The 24,172-nt window shown below is 43.2% G+C and overlaps 2 protein-coding genes across 3 annotated transcripts; both read left to right on the top strand.

The window, feature by feature from the left end:
• The first annotated feature begins 233 nt into the window (after positions 1-233).
• LOC121559878 (beta-soluble NSF attachment protein) lies at positions 234-6,255 on the top strand. Of its 2 annotated transcripts, XM_041872947.2 has the most exons (10): positions 234-447; positions 4,082-4,164; positions 4,258-4,374; positions 4,629-4,675; positions 4,951-5,028; positions 5,134-5,189; positions 5,418-5,502; positions 5,603-5,707; positions 5,877-5,945; positions 6,066-6,254. In XM_041872947.2, the coding sequence occupies exons 1-10, from the start codon at positions 350-352 to the stop codon at positions 6,216-6,218; spliced, it is 891 nt and encodes a 296-aa protein (XP_041728881.2). In that variant the 5' UTR covers positions 234-349; the 3' UTR covers positions 6,219-6,254. The 2 variants fall into 2 exon arrangements, with proteins under 2 accessions (XP_041728881.2, XP_041728883.1); XM_041872949.2 differs by lacking the exons at positions 234-447; positions 4,082-4,164; positions 4,629-4,675 and having other exon boundaries at positions 4,267-4,374; positions 6,066-6,255.
• Positions 6,256-8,185: 1,930 nt separating this feature from the next.
• Positions 8,186-11,343, top strand: LOC121559877 (tribbles homolog 2). The gene is made up of 3 exons (XM_041872946.1): positions 8,186-8,526; positions 9,068-9,363; positions 10,715-11,343. Exons 1-3 carry the CDS (start codon positions 8,290-8,292, stop codon positions 11,079-11,081), a joined length of 900 nt encoding a protein of 299 aa, XP_041728880.1. The 5' UTR covers positions 8,186-8,289; the 3' UTR covers positions 11,082-11,343.
• The last annotated feature ends 12,829 nt before the right edge of the window (positions 11,344-24,172 follow it).

Here is a 24,172-nt window from a genome sequence, read left to right as displayed (position 1 = left end):
AACTTCCGCTTCTTTGCAGCGGAAGACCATACAAATAGCATAAAAAAATACCAATCATAGTTTTGTTTTAAGTCTTGTATGAATATCTATACAACACACTTGTTATAGAAGCTAGCAGAAAATATAAATGCAGTATGATTCGTACGTTAAAAAATCGTACTGGATTTCAACTTGCAATTTTCTCCAGCTCGCTAGGTGGAGGTAACGCACCAAGACTGTCTGAGGAAATCAGAATAAATAGTCATACAACCAAGGAAGATTCTCTCTCATCAGCACCATCTCAGCAAAACGGATTCTCCGGAATATTTGTTTTTACCTTGTCGACGACACACACACAGCCCAATCAGCGATGGATACCTCCGGGAAAGAGAAGGAGGCGATGCAGTTGATGGCTGAAGCCGACAAGAAGGTCAAATCCTCCGGCTCGTTCCTGGGGGGTATGTTCGGGTGAGATGAGATGCACTGGTTTTCTTGTACCAAGTCAGTAAACGAGCGCTAATTTCAGTACTTCATCACGGCGGGGGGAAGGGTCGATGCTTTGCATGACATTGTACACCAAAAAATAGCGAGTGTATTGGTGATGTAGCTGTGTGATGGTTAGGCCTACATTAATGTAAATGGTTTAAAAGTATAATTATACAGTAGTGAGGGGGAGAATGTCGGGCCTGTTTGTAGCAGTCAGGCCTCTGCCTTGGGGAGAAGATCTGCAGTGTTCCGGTCATCTGACAGCAAATGGTCAACATGTACTGTTTAACCACCAAGATATCGTTGCTCATTACAGATGACAGTAGGACCGCGTATTAAAGGGTAGTGGCCTATTATATAGGTACGGAAGTCCAGAAAGGACATACTGTATGAATAAATATATTCATTCCTTTGTTATGTCGAGATCACAACTTATTTACACTACATCACCAAAAGTATATGAACACCCCTTTAAAATTAGTGGATTCGGCTATTTCAGCCACACCCGTTGCTGACAGGTGTATAAAATCGAGCACACAGACATGCAATCTCCATAGATAAACATTTGCAGTAGAATGGCCCAGTCAACTGTAGAGCTCAGTGACTTTGAACGTGGCACCGTCATAGGATGCCACCTTTCCAACAAGTCAGTTTGTCAAATTCCTTCCCTGGTAGAGCTGCCCCAGTCAACTGTAAGTGCTGTTATTGTGAAGTGGAAACGTCTAGGAGCAACAACGGCTCAGCCGTGAAATGGTAGGCCTCACAAGCTCACAGAACTGGACCGCCGAGTGCTGAAGCGCATATCACGTAAAAATCGCCTGTCCTCGGTTGCAACACTCACTACCGAGTTCCAAACTGCCTCTGGAAGCAACGTCAGCACAATAACTGTTCGTCGGGAGCTTCATGAAATGGGTTTCCATGGCCGAGCAGCCGCATACAAGCCTAAGATCACCATGCGCAATGCCAAGCGTCGGCTGGAGTGGTGTAAAGCTCACTGCCATTGGACTCTGGAGCAGTGGAAACGCGTTCTCTGGAGTGATGAATCACGCTTCACCATCTGGCAGTCCGACGGATGAATCTGGGTTTGGTGGATACCAGGAGAACGCTACCTGCTTGAATACATAGTGCCAACTGTAAAGTTTGATGGAGGAGGATTAATGGTCTGGGGCTGTTTTTCATGGTTCGGGCTAGGCCTCATAGTTCCAGAGAAGGGAAATCTTAACGCTACATCATACAATGACATTCTAGACGATTCTGTGCTTCCAAATTTGTGGCAACAGTTTGGAGAGGGCCTTTCCTGTTTCAGCATGACAATGCCCCAATGCACAAAGCGAGGTTCATACAGAAATGGTTTGTTGAGATCGGTGTGGAAGAACTTGACTGGCCTGCACAGAGCCCTGAACTCAACCCCATTGAACACCTTTGGGATGAATTGGAATGCCGACTGCTAGTCAGGCCTATCGCCCAACATCAGTGCTGACCTCACTAATACTCTTGTGGCTGAATGGAAGCAAGTCCCCACAGCAATGTTCCAACATCTAGTGGAACGCCTTCCCAGAAGAGTGGAGGCTGTTATAGCAGCAAAGGGGGGACCAACTCCATATTAATGCCCATGATTTTGGAATGAGATGTTCGACGAGCAGGTGTCCACATACTTTTGGTCATGTAGTGTATCTCATGATCACGACATAACAAAAGTTGTTTTGTCGAGATCACAAGATAAACTCTATAAATAGGAGTGTGGGCGTATTGATGATGGATTGACAGTATGTCTGAGGCAGCAGAGCTCATGGTGGATCAGAGCATACGTTTTTATTGATTGCTACACTAAGGGATGGTACATTTCATGCTAACATCATGCTTTCGTTTGTGTTTGCAGCTTATTATCAGTTTCTAAGTTAGAATGTAAGCAAGCTAAATGTTCCTTGCCTTGAGCTAAAAGCACATGGGGCATTTAAGCCCTGAATGATGTCTGACAGGCAGCACTGTCCCCCAGGCTGTGTGTTCCACCCCCAGGACCACAGTCAATCACATGCAAGCAATAACGCAGCCAACTTGGCTAGTCTCGTGAGCGAGCGAGCTAGCTAGCTAGCTAGCTAGGTAGTCTTGTTAGCTAGCTTGCTAGCTAGCTTGTTATCTGTGTTGGTTGTTAGCTTGCATAACTGATATGTGTATAATTGTAAGGGACACTTAATGTTATTTCAATTTACAGAGTGGGTGATCTCCATTCCTGACAGGCTGATCAGATTCAAGAGCAACCTCACAGGCTAATAAGTCAGGATTCTGCCTTGTAGGCTTTCATAGGTAAAGCTTCTTGTAGGCAGATTATCATTCAGTGCGTTATGTATATGATCAAGAGTGGGTGCACTCTATTCCTAGCAGGCTGATCAGGTTCAATAGCATCCTCAGAGGCTAATAAGTCAGGATACTGCCTGTAGGCAGTCTACAAGGAGCCTTACATATGAAAAAGCCTTCAAGGCAGTATCCTGATTTATCAGCCTCTGAGGCTGCTATTGAATCTGATCAGCCTGCCAGGAATAGAGCACACTCACTCTGGATTCTATGCATCAGCCTATAAAGCGCTGACAGCTAATCTGCCTGCAAGGAGCTTTACCTATGAAACAGCCTACAAGGCAGCATCCTGACATCAGCCTCTGAAGCTGCTATTGAATCTGATCAGCCTGCTAGGAATAGAGCTCACCCCCCGAATCAGATATGCATCTGCCTATAAAGAACTTTGACAGCTAATCTGCCTGCAAGGAGCCTTACCTATGAAACAGCCTACAAGGCAGCATCCTGATTTATCAGCCTTTGAGGCTGGAATGTTATCTGATCAGCCTGTCAGGAATGGAGCTTGCCCACTGTAAATGTAAATATTATGCACAAAACATGACCATAGTCCCTTATAATTATATAACAGTTATGGAAGCTAACAACCAGCATAGATAACAAGACTACCTGGCTAACTAGCTAGCTCATAAGACTAGCCAAATTAGCTGCGTTGTTACTTGCATGCGATTGGCTGTGGTCTTGGGGGCGGCATGCAGCCTGGTAGACTACCTGTCAGGCATCGTTCAGGGCTTAAATGGCCCACGAGCACATTGCGATCAATGCAGCACAGGGCTCCTTGATGAGTTGGTTATCGTGCATCTGAACAAATGAATGGATGATGCGTGGTACTTTTGATTATCTCGTGATCTCAACAAAACAACTTTTGTTATGACTTGATCATGAGAAAATTATCTTGTGATCTTGACAAAACAACTTTTTTGTTATGTAGTGATAATGAGATAAATAAGTTGTGATCTTGAGATAACAAGATAATATTTTTGTATTCATACAGTATGTCCTCTCTGGACTTCCATATAGGCCTATTCTGTAGAACAGACATGGCTCTCTGACATGTAGAGTAAGCCAGCTCTATTCATGAGATGTCTATATTTTCTTTAGTAGACAATGATCAGTTTGCATCCTCCTGAATGAGACCCAGTAAACACAAACACACATATTCTGACGGTGTCCAGGTCTATAGCTCATATACCTGCCAATGTTTTTAACCGTGTGTGTGTGTGTGTGTGTGTGTGTGTGTGTGTGTGTGTGTGTGTGTGTATTTCAGGGGGAGTCACCACAAAGTAGAAGATGCATGTGAGATGTACGCCAGAGCAGCCAACATGTTCAAAATGGCCAAGAACTGGACCGGTGGGTCACACACACACACACACACACACACACACACACACACACACACACACATACAATAGACATTATAATTATATTTGTGTGTGTGTGTAGCTGCTGGTAATGCGTTCTGCCAGGGGGCCCGGCTCCACATGCAGCTGCAGAACAAACTGGACTCAGCCACCAGCTTCGTCGACGCAGGGAATGCTTACAAGAAGGCTGACCCTCAGGGTAGGAACATGCACCCACACCCACTCACTAGACTAGACTAGAGGGCAAAGCCTCCCTGACATCTGGGACCCTCCCCTTTGATATTAGTCGCTAATAGTAGGTCAAGTATGCTTCTGTCTGTGTTCTCTCTCTCTTGCCCTCTCTGGTGGGAAAACCTAACCTATCTTACTCTGCTCCCTTCATCTATATCCCTGCCCCCTTTTCTCTTTCTCTCTCCCCTATTTCACTCCTCCCTTTCCCCCTCTTTCTTGTAGAGGCTATCAACTGTCTAAATGCAGCCATCGATATTTACACTGACATGGTAAGCCTAGTCCAACCCTTGAGCCCTGACCTCTAATCCCTAACCTGTGACCTCTAACCATACCACTCTCATCTTGAACCTGCTTCACCCGTTTCTATGTGCAATTGTGCATGTACTGTGTGTAAGGGGGGCTATGTTTTCTAGCCATCATCGAATGAGACCGCCCGATATGAAGGCTGATACAGTATGTATATTCTAGTGATTCTGTATCAGTGTTGTTGCAATCGACATGTTATTCTCCATCTCTGTCCTAACGATCCACATGTGTATTACAGGGTAGGTTTACTATCGCAGCCAAACATCACATCACCATTGCAGAGGTGTATGAGTCTGAGCTGGTGGACATAGAGAAGGTACGGAACACACACACAAACGCGCGCGTGCACACACACACACACACACACAGACACACAACTCCTTATGAACAATACTTTATGTGTGTGTCTCCTGTTGCCCAGGCGATTGCCCACTATGAGCAGGCAGCCGATTATTATAAAGGGGAGGAGTCAAACAGGTGAGTCTCCTGTGTTGTTTAGTATAAATGAATACTATACTATTCAGTTATGCTACCCTCTACTACTACTGTACTGTACTCAAATGCTATTGTATTATACTACTCTAGTACTTTTTATCATATAGATTAGGGTTCAGGGGGAGTTGTCATGAGGGGTTCTCCAGGGCTCTATACTGGGACCTGTGCTGTTCCTTCTGTCTCTCGCTGTCTCTCTCCTCTCTCTGTCAGTTCTGCTAACAAGTGTCTGCTGAAGGTGGGCCACTACAGCGCTCAGCTGGAGCAGTATCCGAAAGCCATTGAGATCTACGAGCAGGTGTGTTTGTGTGTGTTTTGCCTGCATTTTAAAACCCTGAAATGTAATCGGCTCTCTCTGAGGGATGTCAAAGTGATGTAATGGTGTGTGTGTGTGTCAGGTGGCCACCAATACCATGGACAACCCCTTGCTGAAGTATAATGCCAAAGAGTACTTCTTTAAAGCCTCCCTCTGCCACTTCATAGTGGATGAACTCAACGCAAAGGTATTATTATTATTATTATTATTATCATTATTATTAGTGGTAGTAGGTCTCTTGTTTTGAAGCAAGACACACAGAGTAGACACATATTCTTCATATTATTCCAACTGAACCGAGGGAGCACCTGTCAATTATTAGTGATTACAAGTGTGTGTGTTTGTGTATTTTATAGCTGGCCATAGAGAAGTATGAGGAGATGTTTCCTGCTTTCGCAGACTCCAGAGAGTGCAAGCTGCTGAAGGTAGACACGATGAGCGCCTTTGTGTGTGCGTGTGTGTAACAGACTTCACGCTGCTTCACTTCAGCATAGCTTCCTTCTTCACGAGCCCACACCCATCTCCCCCTCTCTGTCTCTCTGTAGAAGTTGCTGGATGCCCATGAGGAGCAGAACTGTGAGGCGTTTACTGAAGCTGTTAAAGAGTTTGACTCCATCTCTCGTCTGGACCAATGGCTCACCACCATGCTGCTCCGTATTAAGAAGACCATCCAGGGAGATGCTGGAGATCTCAAATAAAGAGAGATAGAGGGGTGGGTTGGGGGGGATACAAGAGGGAGGGAGGGATAGAGAAAAAGATAGAGAGAGGAGGGGAGAGAGGATGGACAGAGACGGAAGGAGAGATGAGGGTGAAAGGGATGGAGGGAGAGATATAGGGTTAGGGCAGTGGTGTGAAGGGAGACGGGTCTCTATGCGTTCGATGTGTTCAGTGTAAATAAGTCCATGACTCCTGTAGTCCATCATGTCTTACCATACCTCTCCACACACTCCTGTCAAAAACGTTAGCTGTTTCAACTTAAAAATAGGAGTTACCCAGCTGATGTAATGTTACGTCAACTTATCAAGTTGAGTTGACAAAACCAGGGAACTCCTATTAGATACATTATAGTAGACAACTTCATACAACTTTATATTTTAGGTCAGTGGGGTACACTTACACTCATGTTTTTAAGTTGAAACAGTAAGCTTTTTACAGTGCATGTCACACTTAACCTTCCTAACCTCTCCACTGAATGTCTTCCCTTGTTTGGACCATGAACGTTCATGTTTTAAAGTGTAGGGCTGTACAGATAGTGTGTGTAAAGGTGGAGTGTGTGTGTGTCGTGCGCACGCACACAATGTATCACATTGAAGCCATTATATATGTGCCAGTGCTGGTTGTCGTTGTTTGTGTGTGTGTGTGTGTGTGTGTGTGTGTGTGTGTGTGTGTGTGTGTGTGTGTGTGTGTGTGTGTGTGTGTGTTTGGGGATGAACACTAGCTCTATGGGACTGTATCGTGGTAATATAACGGTGTGTTAATGATTCTTGTTATATCGAAGTCCTCTATGTTTGAACCCTTTAGTGTCCGCTCCTCTTGCCCCTAACCCCACATATCACATCACTACTCCCTACACACTTCTCCCCTAACCCCTAGACACTCCCCCTAGCCTCAACACACTTCCCTTAACCCATGTACACTTCTTCACTACACCATAGACACATCCCCTCCATAGAAATAGAATGAATAGAAAAGGTGTCCCCATTCAAGTCCATTATGGCATAATGGGTGGATTGGCAGCCAATGCGAGTGTACCCATTGGAGCAAAGTAGGAAGTAAAAGCAGGAAGTGTGTTGATTCAACTCAACTTACATTACAAAAAATATGAGCCACCTCAGTTAACATTATTTGAATGAACATTCTACATTACCATGGAAATGATTGCATCACAATACCAGGCAGCTATTGCGAGTGTACCCATGAGTTTACCAGTCAAATTGCCAGGGTTAGAAGTTCCAAGCCTGTTCTATTTATTCTATTTCTATGGTCCCCTTAGATACTTCTTCCACCCCTAGACACTTATGATCTGAAAAGATTGGATAGGTATAAGCACACACATATCCAATCCTCTCAGATCTACACAAGTGTTAAGGGTCAGAGGTTAAGGGTTAAGGCCAAATATTATGGGAAGTGTCTGTAATGTAGTGTGTGTTGCTGTGTTGTGCTTTTGTGCTGTGTGTGTATTCCTCAGCATGTTGCCACGGTAATGATGTGTGTGTTGTGTGCAATCAAACTATAGGTTATCACACATATCTCTATGTTCATTAATTATCACACGTTTGTATGATATGATGATGTGCAAAAATTTACAAAAAAATAAACTTCAACAAACTTGCATTTGCTGCCGTGTGTGTGCCTGCGTGCGTGTGTGAAAGAGAGCGAGAGGGGAGAATATTGTATCTTTCTATAATCAAAATCAATTCAAATAAAATATTTAATCAATTTAAAATTATGGGAATTTTCGTGAAATCAAATAACGATATCTAACACTGATTTTCCAAATTGTATGCACATTTGTCAGACGGTAGGACTACAAACAAAACATTCTCTTCAGTCTGTATAATCTCATTTTGTCAATGAAACAGCAGAAGCTTCGTCATTTTTTCAGACATTCCGATGTTGTTTTTAGAAAACCGCGTTATTTGTTATCAGCAACGTTCTATTGGCAGTTAGTTTCTGGTTGTTTGTTATTTTGTCTACCCTGTCCATTAATCACGGAAGATATTTGGCGTTATATATTTCATATAGCCTACTTTTAGATTATTTTATCACATGGACATGCAGGTAGTCTCAGGATCACCTGAGAGCATCAGTCAGTCACCAGACCCCTCAAACTCTCTGTCGGACAGTATCTCGAGCGCTCCTTTGGTATCACGCAGCCAACCGGTAGGTGTCTCCCGCCCTCCCCTTCGGTCCCGCAACGTGGGGAACTACCTGTTGTATGATCCGCTGCAGGAGAACGTACTCAGAGCTGCGAATGCTCACAGCGGAGAGGAGCTGGTGTGCAAGGTCTGTGGATTAAAACAAATATATACAATATTTATTTTTGAAAACATGATGGTGCTCCATCAACTCCTCTCATCTCTTTTCCATCTCAATCGTTGGCGCCATCTTCTAGTCTCCTCTCTCCTTGTCTCCTTACTCAAATCAAATCAAACTTTATTTGTGACATGCGTCGAATACATCAGGTGTAGCAATGCTTACTTACAAGCCCTTAACTAACAATGCAGTTCAAGAAAGAGTTAAGAAAACATTTATCAAATAAACTAAAGTAAAAAATAATAAAAAGTAACACAATCAAATAACAATAACGAGGCTATATACAGGGGGTACTGGTGCAGTGCCAACATGCTCAACAGAAACAGGACACTCATGTACAGTAGGCATGTGTTTGTATCTAGGCTGTGCTAACACAGTAACACCATAATGCAGATCTTGTATTGTTGGTTTCGTAGGGCCCCAAAAGTATTCCTGAATTCCAGTTGTTCCACCTATAATGTAGGCTATTGTAGAATATTTATGACTTCTCAACAGTATTCCTGTGTTCTAGGTGCTTCCTGTCTCTCGGTACCGGGAGGTTCTGTGTTCGTACTACTGCCTGCCCCCCCACCCCAATATAATCGAGATGCGTGATGTGGTTGTCGGGGACGCCCATGCCTACCTGTTCTTCCCACGTTCCTACGGGAACCTGGGGGTGATGCTCCAGGCCCAGTGCCGGCGGCTACCAGAGGACACAGCCAGATACCTGTTCCGCCAGCTGGTGTCGGCTGTGGCACATTGCCATGACAATGGACTAGTGCTCAGAGACCTCAAGCTGAACAAATTTGTCTTCAAGAACAAGGAGAGGTGTGTGTGCAGGGCCGGTCCTAGCCTTTAAAGGACCCTAGTTGGGGGCCCGTCCAACTTACAACTAGGTAAAACATTTTAGTGGCCCCCCTTTTGACAGCTGGGGAGAGAAAAGTTTTAAAGGTCCAATGCAGACAATTTTATCTCAATATCAAATCATTTCTGGGTAACATTGAAGTACCTTACTGTTATTGTTTTAAATTTAAATGGTCAAAAAGAAACAAAAATAGCTTCTTAGCAAAGAGCAATTTCTCAAGCAAGAATTTTGCTAGGACTGTCTGGGAGTGGTCTGAGTTGGGAGGAGAAAACTGAAAACTAGCTGTTATTGGCATAGAGGTTTGGAACTCTCTTTCTTATTGGTCTATTAACTAATTTATCGCCTGTTGATGTCACCAGGCAGGCCAAAACTCCATCCCACCAAAACAGGCTGAAATTTCAGGCGGTCTTTTCCAACAGCTCTTACAAGGGCATTGTCAATTTTCACAATTTCACAATATTATTCCAACCTCATAGTGTGGAAATATATATAAAATACAGGAAAATCAAATTTTTCACTGCACTGGGCCTTTAAAGTACATGTCCTGCAATTCTACGCATTTTGCCATGGGGCAGAGAAAAACATTGTAGTTTTTCAGCTAATTTCCTGCAATTCTACCCATTTCGCCATGGAGTGGAGAGACATTGTAGTTTTAAAGCTAATTTCTTGCAATTCTACTCATTTTGCCATGATTTATGCCATGTTAATGATATCTGAGTTACTTACTAAATTAATGGGGGCCCCCTGGAGGTCAGGGAACCTGGGCACGTGCCCTGCGTGCCTGTATTCGGCCATGATTAATACAAGTTTATTACTCGGATCTCCCGAGTGGCGCAGTGGTCTAAGGCACTGCATCGCAGTGCTAGCTGTGCCACTAGAGATCCTGGTTTGAATCCAGGCTCTGTTGTAGCCGGCCGCAAACGGGAGACCCATGGGGCGGCGCACAATTGGCCCAGGGTAGGGGAGGGAATGGCCAGCAGGGATGTAGCTTAGTTGGTAGAGCATGGTGTTTGCAATGCCAGGGTTGTGGGTTTGATTCCCACAGGGGGCCAGTATTAAAAAATAATGTATGCACTCACTAGCTGTAAGTCGCTCTGGATAAGAGCGTCTGCTAAATGACAAAAATGGTTTGCTGACATGGCTAATTGAGTTACTGACATAAGAGCAAAACTGCTGACGCACAACCAAATTTGCTAAATTTCGAAATTGCATCTTGTGTATTCTACATCTTGTGTATTCTAGTTGAGATCCCGACTGAGTTTAATTATTTTTGGTCGGGCGACGTTTTTGTTTGTGTGTGTGTGTGTGTGTCAGGACCCTGTTGATGCTGGAAAGCTTGGATGATGCAGTCATAATGCAGGAAGGAAACCTCTCCCCGAATTGCAGCCCAGGACATGGGGATGTCTCTGGCAGTTTGTGGGTCTGTGCTCCGGCTACAGATGTCTGGTATCTGGGAGTGATGCTCCACGTGTTGCTATTGGGCTGCTACCCTGTTGGGGCTGGACTAACCCAAGAGGGGGCTGTACTAACCTCGCAGGCTCGCTGTCTGATACGCTCAGCCCTGCATTCTAACCCCACCCTCCGCCTCTCTGCCTCCGAGCTTCTCACACACCCCTGGCTGTCCACACATGCACAGGCATACACACAGGCACACACACCAGATCAGACTGTACCCACCTGACACACACACGCACACACGCACACATACAGACACACACACACACCATGTATAGAATTTTGTTCTTAATTTTCTTTTATGCTATTTTTACTAACACTATTATATATTGTTGATTAACTTTAACCCTATAGTTGAATCAAAGAGTTTGGAATATACTGGTTAAAGGCACTTAGTCATTGGCTCTTGATATGAACATCAACTCACAGTAGCCTACAGCTCTTGAGTTTCCGTGTACCATTTTAATCATTCCTATCCATTTGTTGCAATAAACTTAACTGACATTATAAAAATGCCTTCTATTCCATGAGCCACATGAGAATTATATCAATATAAAGCTGAGTATTTTCCAAACGCGTTAGAACAGAGTGGACAAGACCAGACACTTAATCAGACTGGGGGGAAAAGTACGTCATGAATAACCACGTTTCCATCTACAGTTTTTATGCCAGTAAAGCAGTGCTTGACTTGGCTTGATATACGTTCCGGTACTCATTTTGGGTGCCGGTACTGTTTATATTTAGGTGCAGTAGCTCCACAATACTTTTGAGCTAATATTCTATAAGAAGAACATGAGTTCAAGCAGTAGAAAATGTAAGATGCCAGTACTCAGCTCCGGTGAGCTCCTGCCCAAATCAAGCACTGGAGTAAAGTCATACCATATAAAAAAAAAATAATGACAGCTGTGACAGAAACAGGAAGTTTCGGAACCATTTTATAAATGCAGACAGATAATTTGTTCGTTCGACATCTTTTTGCGAGAAATGGCGGTGGAAACACCTTTATGCAAAAATATTGATATAATAACCATCATATCAAAGTAAACTTGGAGTCATGTGATGATATGGTGTGTGGTCCTCCCACTACGACTTGGAAAACATGTCGTTTATTAGACTACAGATGAAATAAGTTATGATGAACTTCACAGAATGGTGAAAGTAAACGGTGATCTTGATGCTCCTTTCCAATAAATATCGAGGGTCTGATTCTGGTGACATGACGATTGATGCTTGACTGCCGTTTGACAAATACAAATATTCCATAATAATCTCATCATAGAATAGCCTATCTGCAAAGCCTACCAACTTTATCTACCAGTTGTTGACTAGAGCGCACGTGCCAAGACCAGAGTACAGTGGCTTGCGAAAGTATTCACCCCCTTGGCATTTTTCCTATTTTGTTGCCTTACAACCTGGAATTAAAATTGATTTGTTGGGGGGTTTGTATCATTTGATTTACACAACATGCCTACCACTTTGAAGATGCAAAATATTTTTTGGGGTGAAACAAACAAGAAATAAGACCAAAAAAATGAAAACTTGAGCGTGCATAACTATTCACCCCCCCCCCCCCAAAGTCAATACTTTGTAGTGCCACCTTTTGCAGCAATTACAGCTGCAAGTCTCTTGGGGTATGTCTCTATAAGCTTGGCACATCTAGCCACTGGGATTTTTGCCCATTCTTCAAGGAAAAACTGCTCCAGCTCCTTCAAGTTGGAAGGGTTCCGCTGGTGTACAGCAATCTTTAAGTCATACCACAGATTCTCAATTGGATTGAGGTCTGGGCTTTGACTAGGCCATTGTCACGGATTCTGCCGAGGCTGCTCCTCCTCCTTGTTCGGGCAGGCTTCGGCGTTCGTCGTCCCCGGAGTACTAGCTGCCACCGTTGAATGTTTCTGTCACGCTCGTCGTAGGGAATAGAGGAGGACCAAGGCGCAGCGTTGCAGGCAAACATACTATTTATTATGAGACACGATCAAAACAACAAACGATACGTGACAGTTCACGGTTTACCATAAACAGACCAGAAACAAAATCCCACAAACACGAATGAAAAACCGACTGTTTAAATATGGCTCCCAATCAGAGACAACCAGCTGACAGCTGACACTCGTTGCCTCTGATTGGGAGTCACTCAGGCCAACATAGAAAATAGCAAACTAGACCCACAACCTACAACACAAAACATAGAAACTAACACCCTGGCTCAACATACGAGAGTCCCCCGAGCCAGGGCGTGACAGTTTCTATGTTTGATTGCTTTTGTCTGTCTATTGCACCTGTGTCCGTTTGTGTCTGATTATGTGTTCTATAAGTTGCCTGTTTTGTATTGGTTAGGTTGTGTGTTGTTTTTCGCATGTCAGTTAGTGCTGCGTGTTTGCTCTGTTTGTTGTATCGTATCTGAAGATTATGCCTTTGTTAAATGTTTTTCATGACGAAATGGAATGTTGGTTATGTTAGTATCAAAAGGCAATATTTAGTATAAGGTAACATATAATAGACAGGAAGTGTATTGTAAACTGGCCAGCAGAGGGAGCCCATCTTGTTGCATTGGTTATAAATAGGGGTACACGAAGAAGATAGGACAGAGCAGACATTAGAATTGAACGACACTGCTCTCCGGACCACGCGTGTCTGTAAACTCATGCTGAAGCTTGTGGTCTGAATAAACCTTATGATCAATGTTCAGTATGAGCCGACTCCTTTTGTTGACAGCAATAATTGCCACCATTCATCATATACGACAGAATGGCGAGCTTGCCAGGAGGGATGATGCAATCCTTCTTTGCTGCATTTGGAGTCATCAAGCTAACTCAGGCTGACTTTGGTCTGGAGTCATGACCCGACTAGACACAGCTAAGTTGTTGGTTTTGTTACTGCTTATGTACACTGGAGGAGTGTACCCTTACGACCGTGTTTCGGGTGGCGTTATGGCTGTTAACTGGGAGTCTGAACGAAAATAGTCTAAATTTGGTTGATGTGTAAACGCTGTTTACAACAATGGATTGTACAAATGGATTGGTAGAGAATATGTTGGGAGATGTCTGCATAATTAGGGCACCGGGGGATCTGGAAAAGCCCTCGAATCGAGGCGGTTCTTTAGGAATGGGCCATAAAATCCTTTCAACGCGTTATGTGGTGGAAGGTTAATTCTGGGAATTATTAAGCTGGATGAATTATATGTATGTTATATACTCATCGTATGGTTGACGAACTATAATGCTTGGGGTAACCTCTCTATGATTATCCAGAACTTACGGCAACACAAAGTTAGAAGGAGATATTATTGATAATCATGGACAATGATTGGGCCACGGTGCAGGATATTGATTTGTGTAGTATACCGCAGTTAGCTAGAGGCTACAGCTTATTCTTCATTGTTTTGGGCCACGTGGTACATCGTTGCTCAGGCTAATCTTTGTAAGGCTAAAGTGGGAATCATGCTATAGTGTATCTTAGGCTAAGCTAAATGCTAATGCTACAGGCTAATTGTGTTGTGTGCTACATGCTAACGTATCCTTAGAGATTCCGTTGCGACGGGTGAAAGTCTCTTAAACTTGTTTATGTGTTTGTAAGTCAGGTTATATGTTTTGTGAGCGCTGTTAAATGTTGTTTGACTATAAGGGGGAAATGGGGAATTACAGCTGGACTGGTATTCTGTTTGGAGAGAGAGAGTAGAGAATCTTCCTTTCACGGTGAAATTGTATTGAGGAATGATATTTGCGCATGCGTTTAATTTTGCGACACTACAGTACCAAACGTGGGAGTTGGAGTTTATGACACGAGATTAGGACACGTTTTGGTTTACGGCACTAAATCTACGACATGCGGTCGAAGAAACAAAATGGGGGCGTAAGGTCCTATGTTTGGGGTTTCTTTTAGGGGTTTAAGAGCTATCGAGAAGAGAGGTGAACACGACTCTTTTAAAATCGTTAAAGTAACTGTTATGTGAACGTTAAACTATTTGGCGAGATGTAGTACATTTATAGATCAAATATATGTTGACGGAGTATAATTAATTAAAATAAGACGATTAAAATTAAATGAAATGGTTTGGAGCGATCTATGTAGTAAATGTATGGGGATGCGTTTAATTTTAAAATGATATTTGCGCATGCGTGGAATTCTGTAAAACAACACATTGGTTAAACTGCAGGGGGAGACAGAGGAACACAGACGACGGAACAAATACGCATAAAGAGATTTTAACACGATGATTCTAGTTTAAACTGCGATTGGTTAAAGATGAAACTTGTTTTGTAGCCTATTGAATTTATAAATTAAATATAGGATAATGGATTATAATAGATTGAATTAAATAATTAAATGACGGATTAAAAGCAAAATGTTTTTGGGCGATCTATAATTAGTTCTGAGTTTAGTCTTAGAGTGAATAATGTAGAACGAATGAATTTTGAATGGTTGGAAATACTCAGTGATGGCATGAACTACTAAAAGCTGTTCTTGTGTCTTTGTCCCTTGTCATGAGAGACAGGAGAGAGGGGGAGCGAGGAGATACAGGAAGTGATCACGTCACGTGGCAGAGGATCAAGTCAAAAAGGTTTTGGTACTGATTATGGTTACAAAATCTTTCCCTAACAGGATATGTGATGTTATGACGATTTTACATAGACTTGGCAAATACTATTTCATTAAAAATTGCATTTTGGAGGCTATGTGCATCACTGGGGTTTAATTACAGATGTGTTGGGAATCCAGGATGGATTGAGGAGTCTTCTGTAAATTTATGATAATTAGAGCTAATAGAGCAAGGGGTTATGGGAATTGGAGTATTGAAGGGTTGTAAGGTTAGAAGGCTTTGTTTATGGGTATTTTAGTCTGAAGATGACTAACTTGCATTTACTTGCATTTGATGGGTTGTGGTAATATACTCAACACTAATGGATAAATTGGTGACATAGGAATAAAATTGGGTTTAATTATTCAGGATGGTTAATGGATTTGTTTAGGTTATATTAAGAATTACAGGGGGGAAGCCTATATAACTTATATAGTCTAAAATAGGATAGTTCACAATAAAGGAATTTAAAAAGGGCTTGATATAGGGAAAATTGATTAAAATAGTCATTTTTTAATCAAAGTAATCAAAGTAGGGTTAGAGTAGTGTTAGGAGAGACTAATGGCAGAAGTTAGTACACCTTTCTCACATACGGATTCAGCAGAAAGACATCATCCAGCAGGGTGATTATGGCATCAGAGATGAAGACGAATACGAGCAGAAACAACGATGAAGATGAATCCAGAAGACGGAAGGAAAACCGGGATGTCTGGGAACTTAAGGAGATGAGGAGGATGAAGAGGAGAGTGATTGATGAGAGGCCATGGGTGGAGGTGACTCTGTGATCAGAAGGAAGTGGCAAGAGAGGAAAGAAGGATACTGGAGACTTGATCTCTGATGAAAGTTGAACGAAGAAGGAGACAAGAGATTCGAGTTCTGATGAAGAAAGTGATGAAGATTTGGAGATTAAAGGTGCTTTATTTTCAAGAGGAGTTTGTCCTACAAGGACTGGCACAGAAGAAAAGTAAGAAGATGATGGAAGATGATATTTCAAGAACAGAACTTAGAAGATAACCTGTTGAAGAATACTGATAGGTCCACAACGAGAAGAACTGGACGAAGAAAACTCAATCAAATACAACTTATAACTGGTGGTGGAGAAGAAGAAAAGTATGAAGAATCAGAGTGAACCAAATCAACAATCACTGTCACAGCTTCAACTGAACAATATCAAATGCAATTGTACCAGCCAAAGGGGGGTACCAGATGTTCCTTATCCACAGCAACAAGTCAGGAGGAAACAAGAGAACATTTTTAAGGAAGATACAGGGGCAATTCAAGATCACCTGTTCTCCAGGTGAACACTAAATATTCTAGAGTGTCTAGAATATCCAGAAGGGGGGTATCAGCTGATAGCATCGATTAGAGAAGAAGAGAAAATAGCCAACAATTGAAGTAAAAACAACCCGACCATTAGAAGTGATAGTGAATAGGGGAAAAACTTATCTGGGTTCAGCCTAAGGAGGTTAAACATATCACTCTGTAAAATAAACTAATTAGGTTAGGATAGGGATTTGAAGTAGTAAAACAGTTTACTCTTCGGGAATCAATTGAGCTCTGCTATAGAAGTCAAATAGGAATTACAATAGACATACTAATATTAGGACAATATATCAAGGATATTGTGGGAAGAGATGCATGGTTTAAATTGAAGGGTTCAATCAGAGGCACACTAAATGACTGACTGTCTGGTAGAATATTTTAAGAAGTAGGGTTTTTGGGAATCATTTGCTTAAAAGATAATATCATAGGAAGGATGATAATGTAGTAGATTGCCTGTTAGACAATCTGTCTGGGAAAAAACCTTAATAGGGGTGACTGTTATTTTGGGTTATATTCTTACACTAAGAGATTTGAGGTTAGGCTAAAAGGTGTTTAGTCGGTTTTGCCAAGTCTGTGTGTAATGAGTCAGAAGCAGGTGGGGAACTTTCCCAATCACATATTCTAAAAATTTGGTGGTAAGAGATTTTGTCAATAGATCAGTGGGAAAAGGTTTTAAATGTTATGAGAGAAAAGATTAGATTAAAATAAGTTAGGAGAACTAGGGGTGAAGGAACTCTGAGACAGTAAGCTAAGTTTCAAAGTTAGTAGTAAGAGAGAGAGAGAACAGTAATGAATGACACTTTAGAATAGGAAGATCAAGGTAATTGTGGGTACTTTTTGTTATAATCAAAAGGTTTAAAGTTTAGAGGTAGAACTGAAAGGGGGAAAAAGTGACACTAATGGTGATGGATGGAAGTACAAGTAAAGAGTTCAGAGCTTTGGGATGAGGTAGTAACAATAATGACATCACCACGTGAGTCTATTAAAACAACAGTGAGAAGTAATTTAACTCTTTCAACATTGATAGTTATTAAAGCCATAAATATAGCGCATTTGATTATAAGGGTCCAGCATCAATTATAGGGGGAAAATACTGTTATTAGAGTTAGGATAATAATAATAATAATATGCCATTTAGGATGATGACGTTTCTTTCACAGAGAGAGAGAGATAATTAGGGAGAATAAGTATTGTTAGCAGGATCAGAAGTAGAAGCTGTTGCACTTAGTCAAATAAGGGATTATTTTGTGTAAGGTTACAGATAAAGATCAGGGAGAATATGTGTACTTATCTAGTGAAAGCATAGAAATTTGTTCCGGTTAAGAATTATGGGTTAAAGGGCTATGTAATTTATAAGGTGATGCTTATAATGGAAGATTTGAAGTCTGTAAAACTTTCTACAGTCACAGAGGGAGTTAAGGATAAGTTTATTACAGTAGTCACTCCAACAGGGAATAATCGAATAGGATGTTGGTAGTTTCCCACTAGAGGGAATTAAGGGTTTTAATTCATCAACTAAATCAACAACGTTAATGGTAACTTTGGGAAGGGATTAATGATACGATGGTAATAGCAAATGTAGGAAGGATGACAACAACTTTTCTGAAATTAAAGGAGGCAGCAAGAGAGACTCAGGGGTTTAGGTTACGACGAATAGGGTTAAAAAAGCAGAGCAGATAGTAGTAGAGAGCAATATAGATTAATCTGAAATGGAGAAGAGAGATTCATCATGGAAGCTGCAGGATGAGGTCTTTTGATTTTGATGACAGAGGGGGGGGGCATCTGATCAGTGCTGCTCGTTCCTCTGTTGTGAAAATTAGAGATAGATTAACTCATTCTGTAAGAATCAGTGAGGAATCTTGAGGGTTGATGTCTGTTGGGGATGCCAGCCCAAGACGTGTTGGACGGTTGCGCAGCCTCTAGCGGGTCTGGGTCAGGGTTATGCTTTGTCATGACTGTGGTATCGGCAACAGTCATTGACAGATAAAATAATGTAGTTGTCAGACCAGTAGGGTTTAAGTGTTCTTGGGTAAAGGGATTACCCTATGGGAATTGTTAGATGGAAAGTAAGGTCAGGTAACAATGGAAACCTGAAGTATTCAGGTGAAACATTGAGGGCTAAAAGTTATTGTTGTTCTAATAAAACATATGAGGTAAAGGGTATGTTTATGGGAATATCATATTGGGATGCTATATGATAACTTTGGATAAGCATGAACATAAGGTTAGAGATGACAAATATAATGTAATTTTTATGTACCAGGTAGTAGAAAAGCAGGACTTTGATGGTTAAATGATTAGCTTTTGACTGACAATGTGACTATTGGGAATTTTAGAGATATTTAGGGGTTTGGGGGTGATAAAGCATCTATATTCTTACATTAGGGATGGACAGGATTTGGTTACATGTCAACATTGAAGCTTCCATATGAGGCTTTTACCATTAAAAGAGAGTTAGCACCGAACACAGCTAAATCTAGGGTTAAAAGGGTGACATGGCTACATGTCATAGTCTTCAAGCCTACCATTGGAGAATGAGTCTACGGGAGAAGGGGGGACCTCTTCCATGATATGGTGTAACATTTGAGAGATCTGATAAGATTTGGTTGCAAGATCAGTTAGGCCAGTAGGGGCAGTGATGGGTCAGATTTTAGTTTCAGCTTTGATAACACTGTGTGATGTTTGTACTGACTTTTGATAAAGTTATGAGATTGAGATAGGTTGGAGAAGTGGTGCCTGGAGACAACACTCAGATGCCGGTGTTGACTGTTCCTGATCTGGATAAAGATTGACAAGTGGAACTGATGGATAAATATCCTTTTTGATTATTTGATCATTTTATGTTTATTGTGTCAAAGAAAACATTTTGTAGGCTGATTTTAATATGATTTTAGAATGATTTTATGAATAAAGGGGGGAATGGATAATGTGATTCATGCATCATTGATATGTCATTTTTATATTCTTTTAAATTGATGTGGAGGTTTAATTTGAAAATGTTGTTTTGCAAAGGATACTGTTTGGTCGTTTCTTTTCATTCCAGAAGCATTTGGGGGAACATGTGACTCAAACAAAGACAATATGAAGGGACAATATGACTGGAGGAGATGAAACAAGGAGGGTGTGGCTGATTCCATCATCAACGATGCAGTGGAAGTCGAGATTGGAGGAGGAGAATACGGAGGAGATGAAGTGTAGTGGACTACATTCCAGTGTCTGCAATGAAATATAGACATATTTGATGTGTAATACATAATTGTGTCATATTCTTAGGTATTGATTTTAGTAGAATGATGTTTGATGTTATTGAATGCAGATGAGGATCTTAGATGCTTTTGTTTATTTCGGTGAATGTTTAGGGACAGAGAAGGTCTAGGAAGGAAGAGATTCATTGTACGATTCGATGGGTTGACCAGCCGTACAATGGATATTTATGGATAGGATTTTGTTTACATGTGTATTTAATTACATCATAGTTTCAAATGCATTTACATGGTTAATGAGGTTATCTGGAGTACCGACGGTGGTTGCCTGGGGCAGAGGGACCGTGAGAGAATTTTACTGTCTTGATTGATATGGATGGATGGCTGCTGGACAGTTTTTCGCTCTTACACTCCATAGAGATTTCTTCATATGTCATAGTAATGTATTCACACTTCATAAACAGGTATTTCATAGGAAGGTATTTACACTCTAGAGGAGAATGTGTTTGGTTTAATGTTAAAGATACTCAAGGAGATAAATGGTTAATAGTCATAATCTTATTCTGTTTGTTTTCGAGACGTTTATTTCGTCTCGAAAGGGGGAATATCGTATCTGAAGATTATGCCTTTGTTAAATGTTTTTCATGACGAAATGGAATGTTGGTTATGTTAGTATCAAAAGGCAATATTTAGTATAAGGTAACATATAATAGACAGGAAGTGTATTGTAAACTGGCCAGCAGAGGGAGCCCATCTTGTTGCATTGGTTATAAATAGGGGTATCAAATCAAATCAAATCAAATCAAATTTTATTGGTCACATGCGCCGAATACAACAAGTGCAGACATTACAGTGAAATGCTTACTTACAGCCCTTAACCAACAGTGCGTTTATTTTAAACAAAAAAAGTAAGAATAAAACAACAACAAAAAAAAGTGTTGAGAAAAACAAAGAGCAGAAGTAAAATAAAGTGACAGTAGGGAGGCTATATATACAGGGGGGTAACGGTGCAGAGTCAATGTGCGGGGGCACCGGCTAGTTGAGGTAGTTGAGGTAATATGTACATGTGGGTAGAGTTAAAGTGACTATGCATAAATACTTAACAGAGTAGCAGCAGCGTAAAAAGGATGGGGTGGGGGGCAGTGCAAATAGTCCGGGTAGCCATGATTAGCTGTTCAGGAGTCTTATGGCTTGTGGGTAGAAGCTGTTGAGAAGTCTTTTGGACCTAGACTTGGCACTCCGGTACCGCTTGCCGTGCGGTAGCAGAGAGAACAGTCTATGACTAGGGTGGCTGGAGTCTTTGACAATTTTGAGGGCCTTCCTCTGACACCGCCTGGTATAGAGGTCTTGGATGGCAGGGAGCTTTGCCCCAGTGATGTACTGGGCCGTACGCACTACCCTCTGTAGTGCCTTGCGGTCAGAGGCCAAGCAGTTGCCATACCAGGCGGTGATGCAACCAGTCAGGATGCTCTCGATGGTGCAGCTGTAGAATTTTTTTGAGGATCTGAGGACCCATGCCAAATCTTTTTAGTCTCCTGAGGGGGAATAGGCTTTGTCGTGCCCTCTTCACGACTGTCTTGGTGTGCTTGGACCATGATAGTTCGTTGGTGATGTGGACACCAAGGAACTTGAAGCTCTCAACCTGTTCCACTACAGCCCCGTCGATGAGAATGGGGGCGTGCTCAGTCCTCTTTTTTTTTCCTGTAGTCCACAATCATCTCCTTTGTCTTGGTCACGTTGAGGGAGAGGTTGTTGTCCTGGCACCACACGGCCAGATCTCTGACCTCCTCCCTATAGGCTGTCTCATCGTTGTCGGTGATCAGGCCTACCACTGTTGTGTCGTCGGCAAACTTAATGATGGTGTTGGAGTCGTGCCTGGCCATGCAGTCATGGGTGAACAGGAGTACAGGAGGGGACTGAGCACGCACCCCTGAGGGGCCCCCGTGTTGAGGATCAGTGTGGCAGATGTGTTGTTACCTACCCTTACCACCTGGGGGCGGCCCGTCAGGAAGTCCAGGATCCAGTTGCAGAGGGAGGTGTTTAGTCCCAGGATCCTTAGCTTAGTGATGAGCTTAGAGGGCACTATGGTGTTGAATGCTGAGCTGTAGTCAATGAATAGCATTCTCACGTAGGTGTTCCTCTTGTCCAGGTGGGAAAGGGCAGTGTGGAGTGCGATAGAGATTGCATCATCTGTGGATCTGTTGGGGCGGTATGCAAATTGGAGTGGGTCTAGGGTTTCTGGGATTATGCTGTTGATGTGAGCCATGACCAGTCTTTCAAAGCACTTCATGGCTACAGACGTCAGTGCCACGGGTCGGTAGTCATTTAGGCAGGTTATCTTAGAGTTCTTGGGCACGGGGACTATGGTGGTCTGCTTGAAACATGTTGGTATTACAGACTCGGTCAGGGACATGTTGAAAATGTCAGTGAAGACACTTGCCAGTTGGTCAGCACATGCTCGGAGTACACGCCCTGGTAATCCGTCTGGCCCAGCGGCCTTGTGAATGTTGACTTGCTTAAAAGTCTTACTCACATCGGCTACGGAGAGCGTGATCACATAGTCGTCCGGAACAGCTGGTGCTCTCATGCATGCTTCAGTGTTGCTTGCCTCGAAGCGAGCATAGAAGTGGTTTAGCTCGTCTGGTAGGCTTGTGTCACTGGGCAGCTCGCGGCTGTGCTTCCCTTTGTAGTCTGTAATAGTTTTCAAGCCCTGCCACATCCGACGAGCGTCAGAGCCAGTGTAGTATGATTCAATCTTAGACCTGTATTGACTCTTTGCCTGTTTGATGGTTCGTCGGAGGTCATAGCGGGATTTCTTATAAGCTTCCGGGTTAGAGTCCCGTTCCTTGAAAGCGGCAGCTCTACCCTTTAGCTCAGTGCGGATGTTGCCTGTAATCCATGGCTTCTGGTTGGGGTATGTACGTACGGTCACTGTGGGGTCACTGTGGGGTCACTGTGGGTACACGAAGAAGATAGGACAGAGCAGACATTAGAATTGAACGACACTGCTCTCCGGACCACGCGTGTCTGTAAACTCATGCTGAAGCTTGTGGTCTGAATAAACCTTATGATCAATGTTCAGTATGAGCCGACTCCTTTTGTTGACAGCAATAATTGCCACCATTCATCATATACGACAGTTGTTTTGGAGTTTACGCACAGTTTGCGTAATCGCTCGCCTCTGTGTGTTTTGAGGCCGTTAATTGTATTTTTGCCTAGTGGTTAACTAGTAAACTTTGTTGGACTAAGCTTCGGTGTCCTGCGCCTGACTTCCACACCACACTTACATCAGCCCTTGACAGAACAACACACCATTATGGAGTCAGCAGGAGCAGCGGCGGCACCCAAGTCGCTGGAGGATCGGATCAGCGACCAAGACACCATGATCCGGCAACTTGGGGCCGCCATTAACGAGGTGTCCAACACTCTAGCCGGTTGGTTACGGGAGAGGTGCCCACGCCTTCGCACACCTTACCATCACCATCGGCCAGTCCTCCTCTCCCAGCACCGGAACCCAGTGTCATTCGGCTCTCGCTCCCGAGGGCATATGATGGTTCTGCAGCCGGGTGTCAGGGGTTCCTCCTGCAGGTGGAACTATACCTGGCCACCATACACCCGGTGCCCTCGGGATACGAGAGCGTCTCCGCCCTCATCTCCTGTCTATCCGGCAAGGCGTTGGAGTGGGCCAACGCCGAATGGAGGGGAATAGACGCCGCTACCATCACCTATGCGGAGTTCTCCCGCCGCTTCAGGGCTGTGTTCGATCATCCACCTGAGGGGAAGGCGGCGGGGGAGCGTCTGTTCCACCTCCGACAGGGGAAGAGGAGTGCACAGGAGTTCGCCCCGGAGTTCCGGACTCTAGCGGCGGATGCGGGGTGGAATGAGAGGGCCCTCATCGACCATTACCGGTGTAGCCTACGAGAGGACGTTCATCGTGAGCTGGCCTGCAGGGACACCAACCTATCCTTCGACCAGTTGGTGGACATTTCCATCCGTCTCGACACCCTGCTGGCTACCCGCGGACGTCCCGAGTGGGGGTCGTCCATTCCACCCTCCAGCACCTCCGAGCCGATTCCCATGGAGCACGGGGTGCTGGGCGCTAGGGAGAGGAGGAGAGAGAACCCGAGGGGGGCCGTCCCCTGCACCAACTGTGGCCGTGGAGGACACACTGCGGCTAGGTGCTGGGGAGGGTCTCCTGGGAGAGGGGACAAC

This window comes from Coregonus clupeaformis, unplaced genomic scaffold, assembly GCF_020615455.1.
Source record: "Coregonus clupeaformis isolate EN_2021a unplaced genomic scaffold, ASM2061545v1 scaf0794, whole genome shotgun sequence".
Lineage (NCBI taxonomy): Eukaryota > Metazoa > Chordata > Actinopteri > Salmoniformes > Salmonidae > Coregonus > Coregonus clupeaformis.
This window is presented reverse-complemented; position numbering and strand designations above follow the sequence as displayed.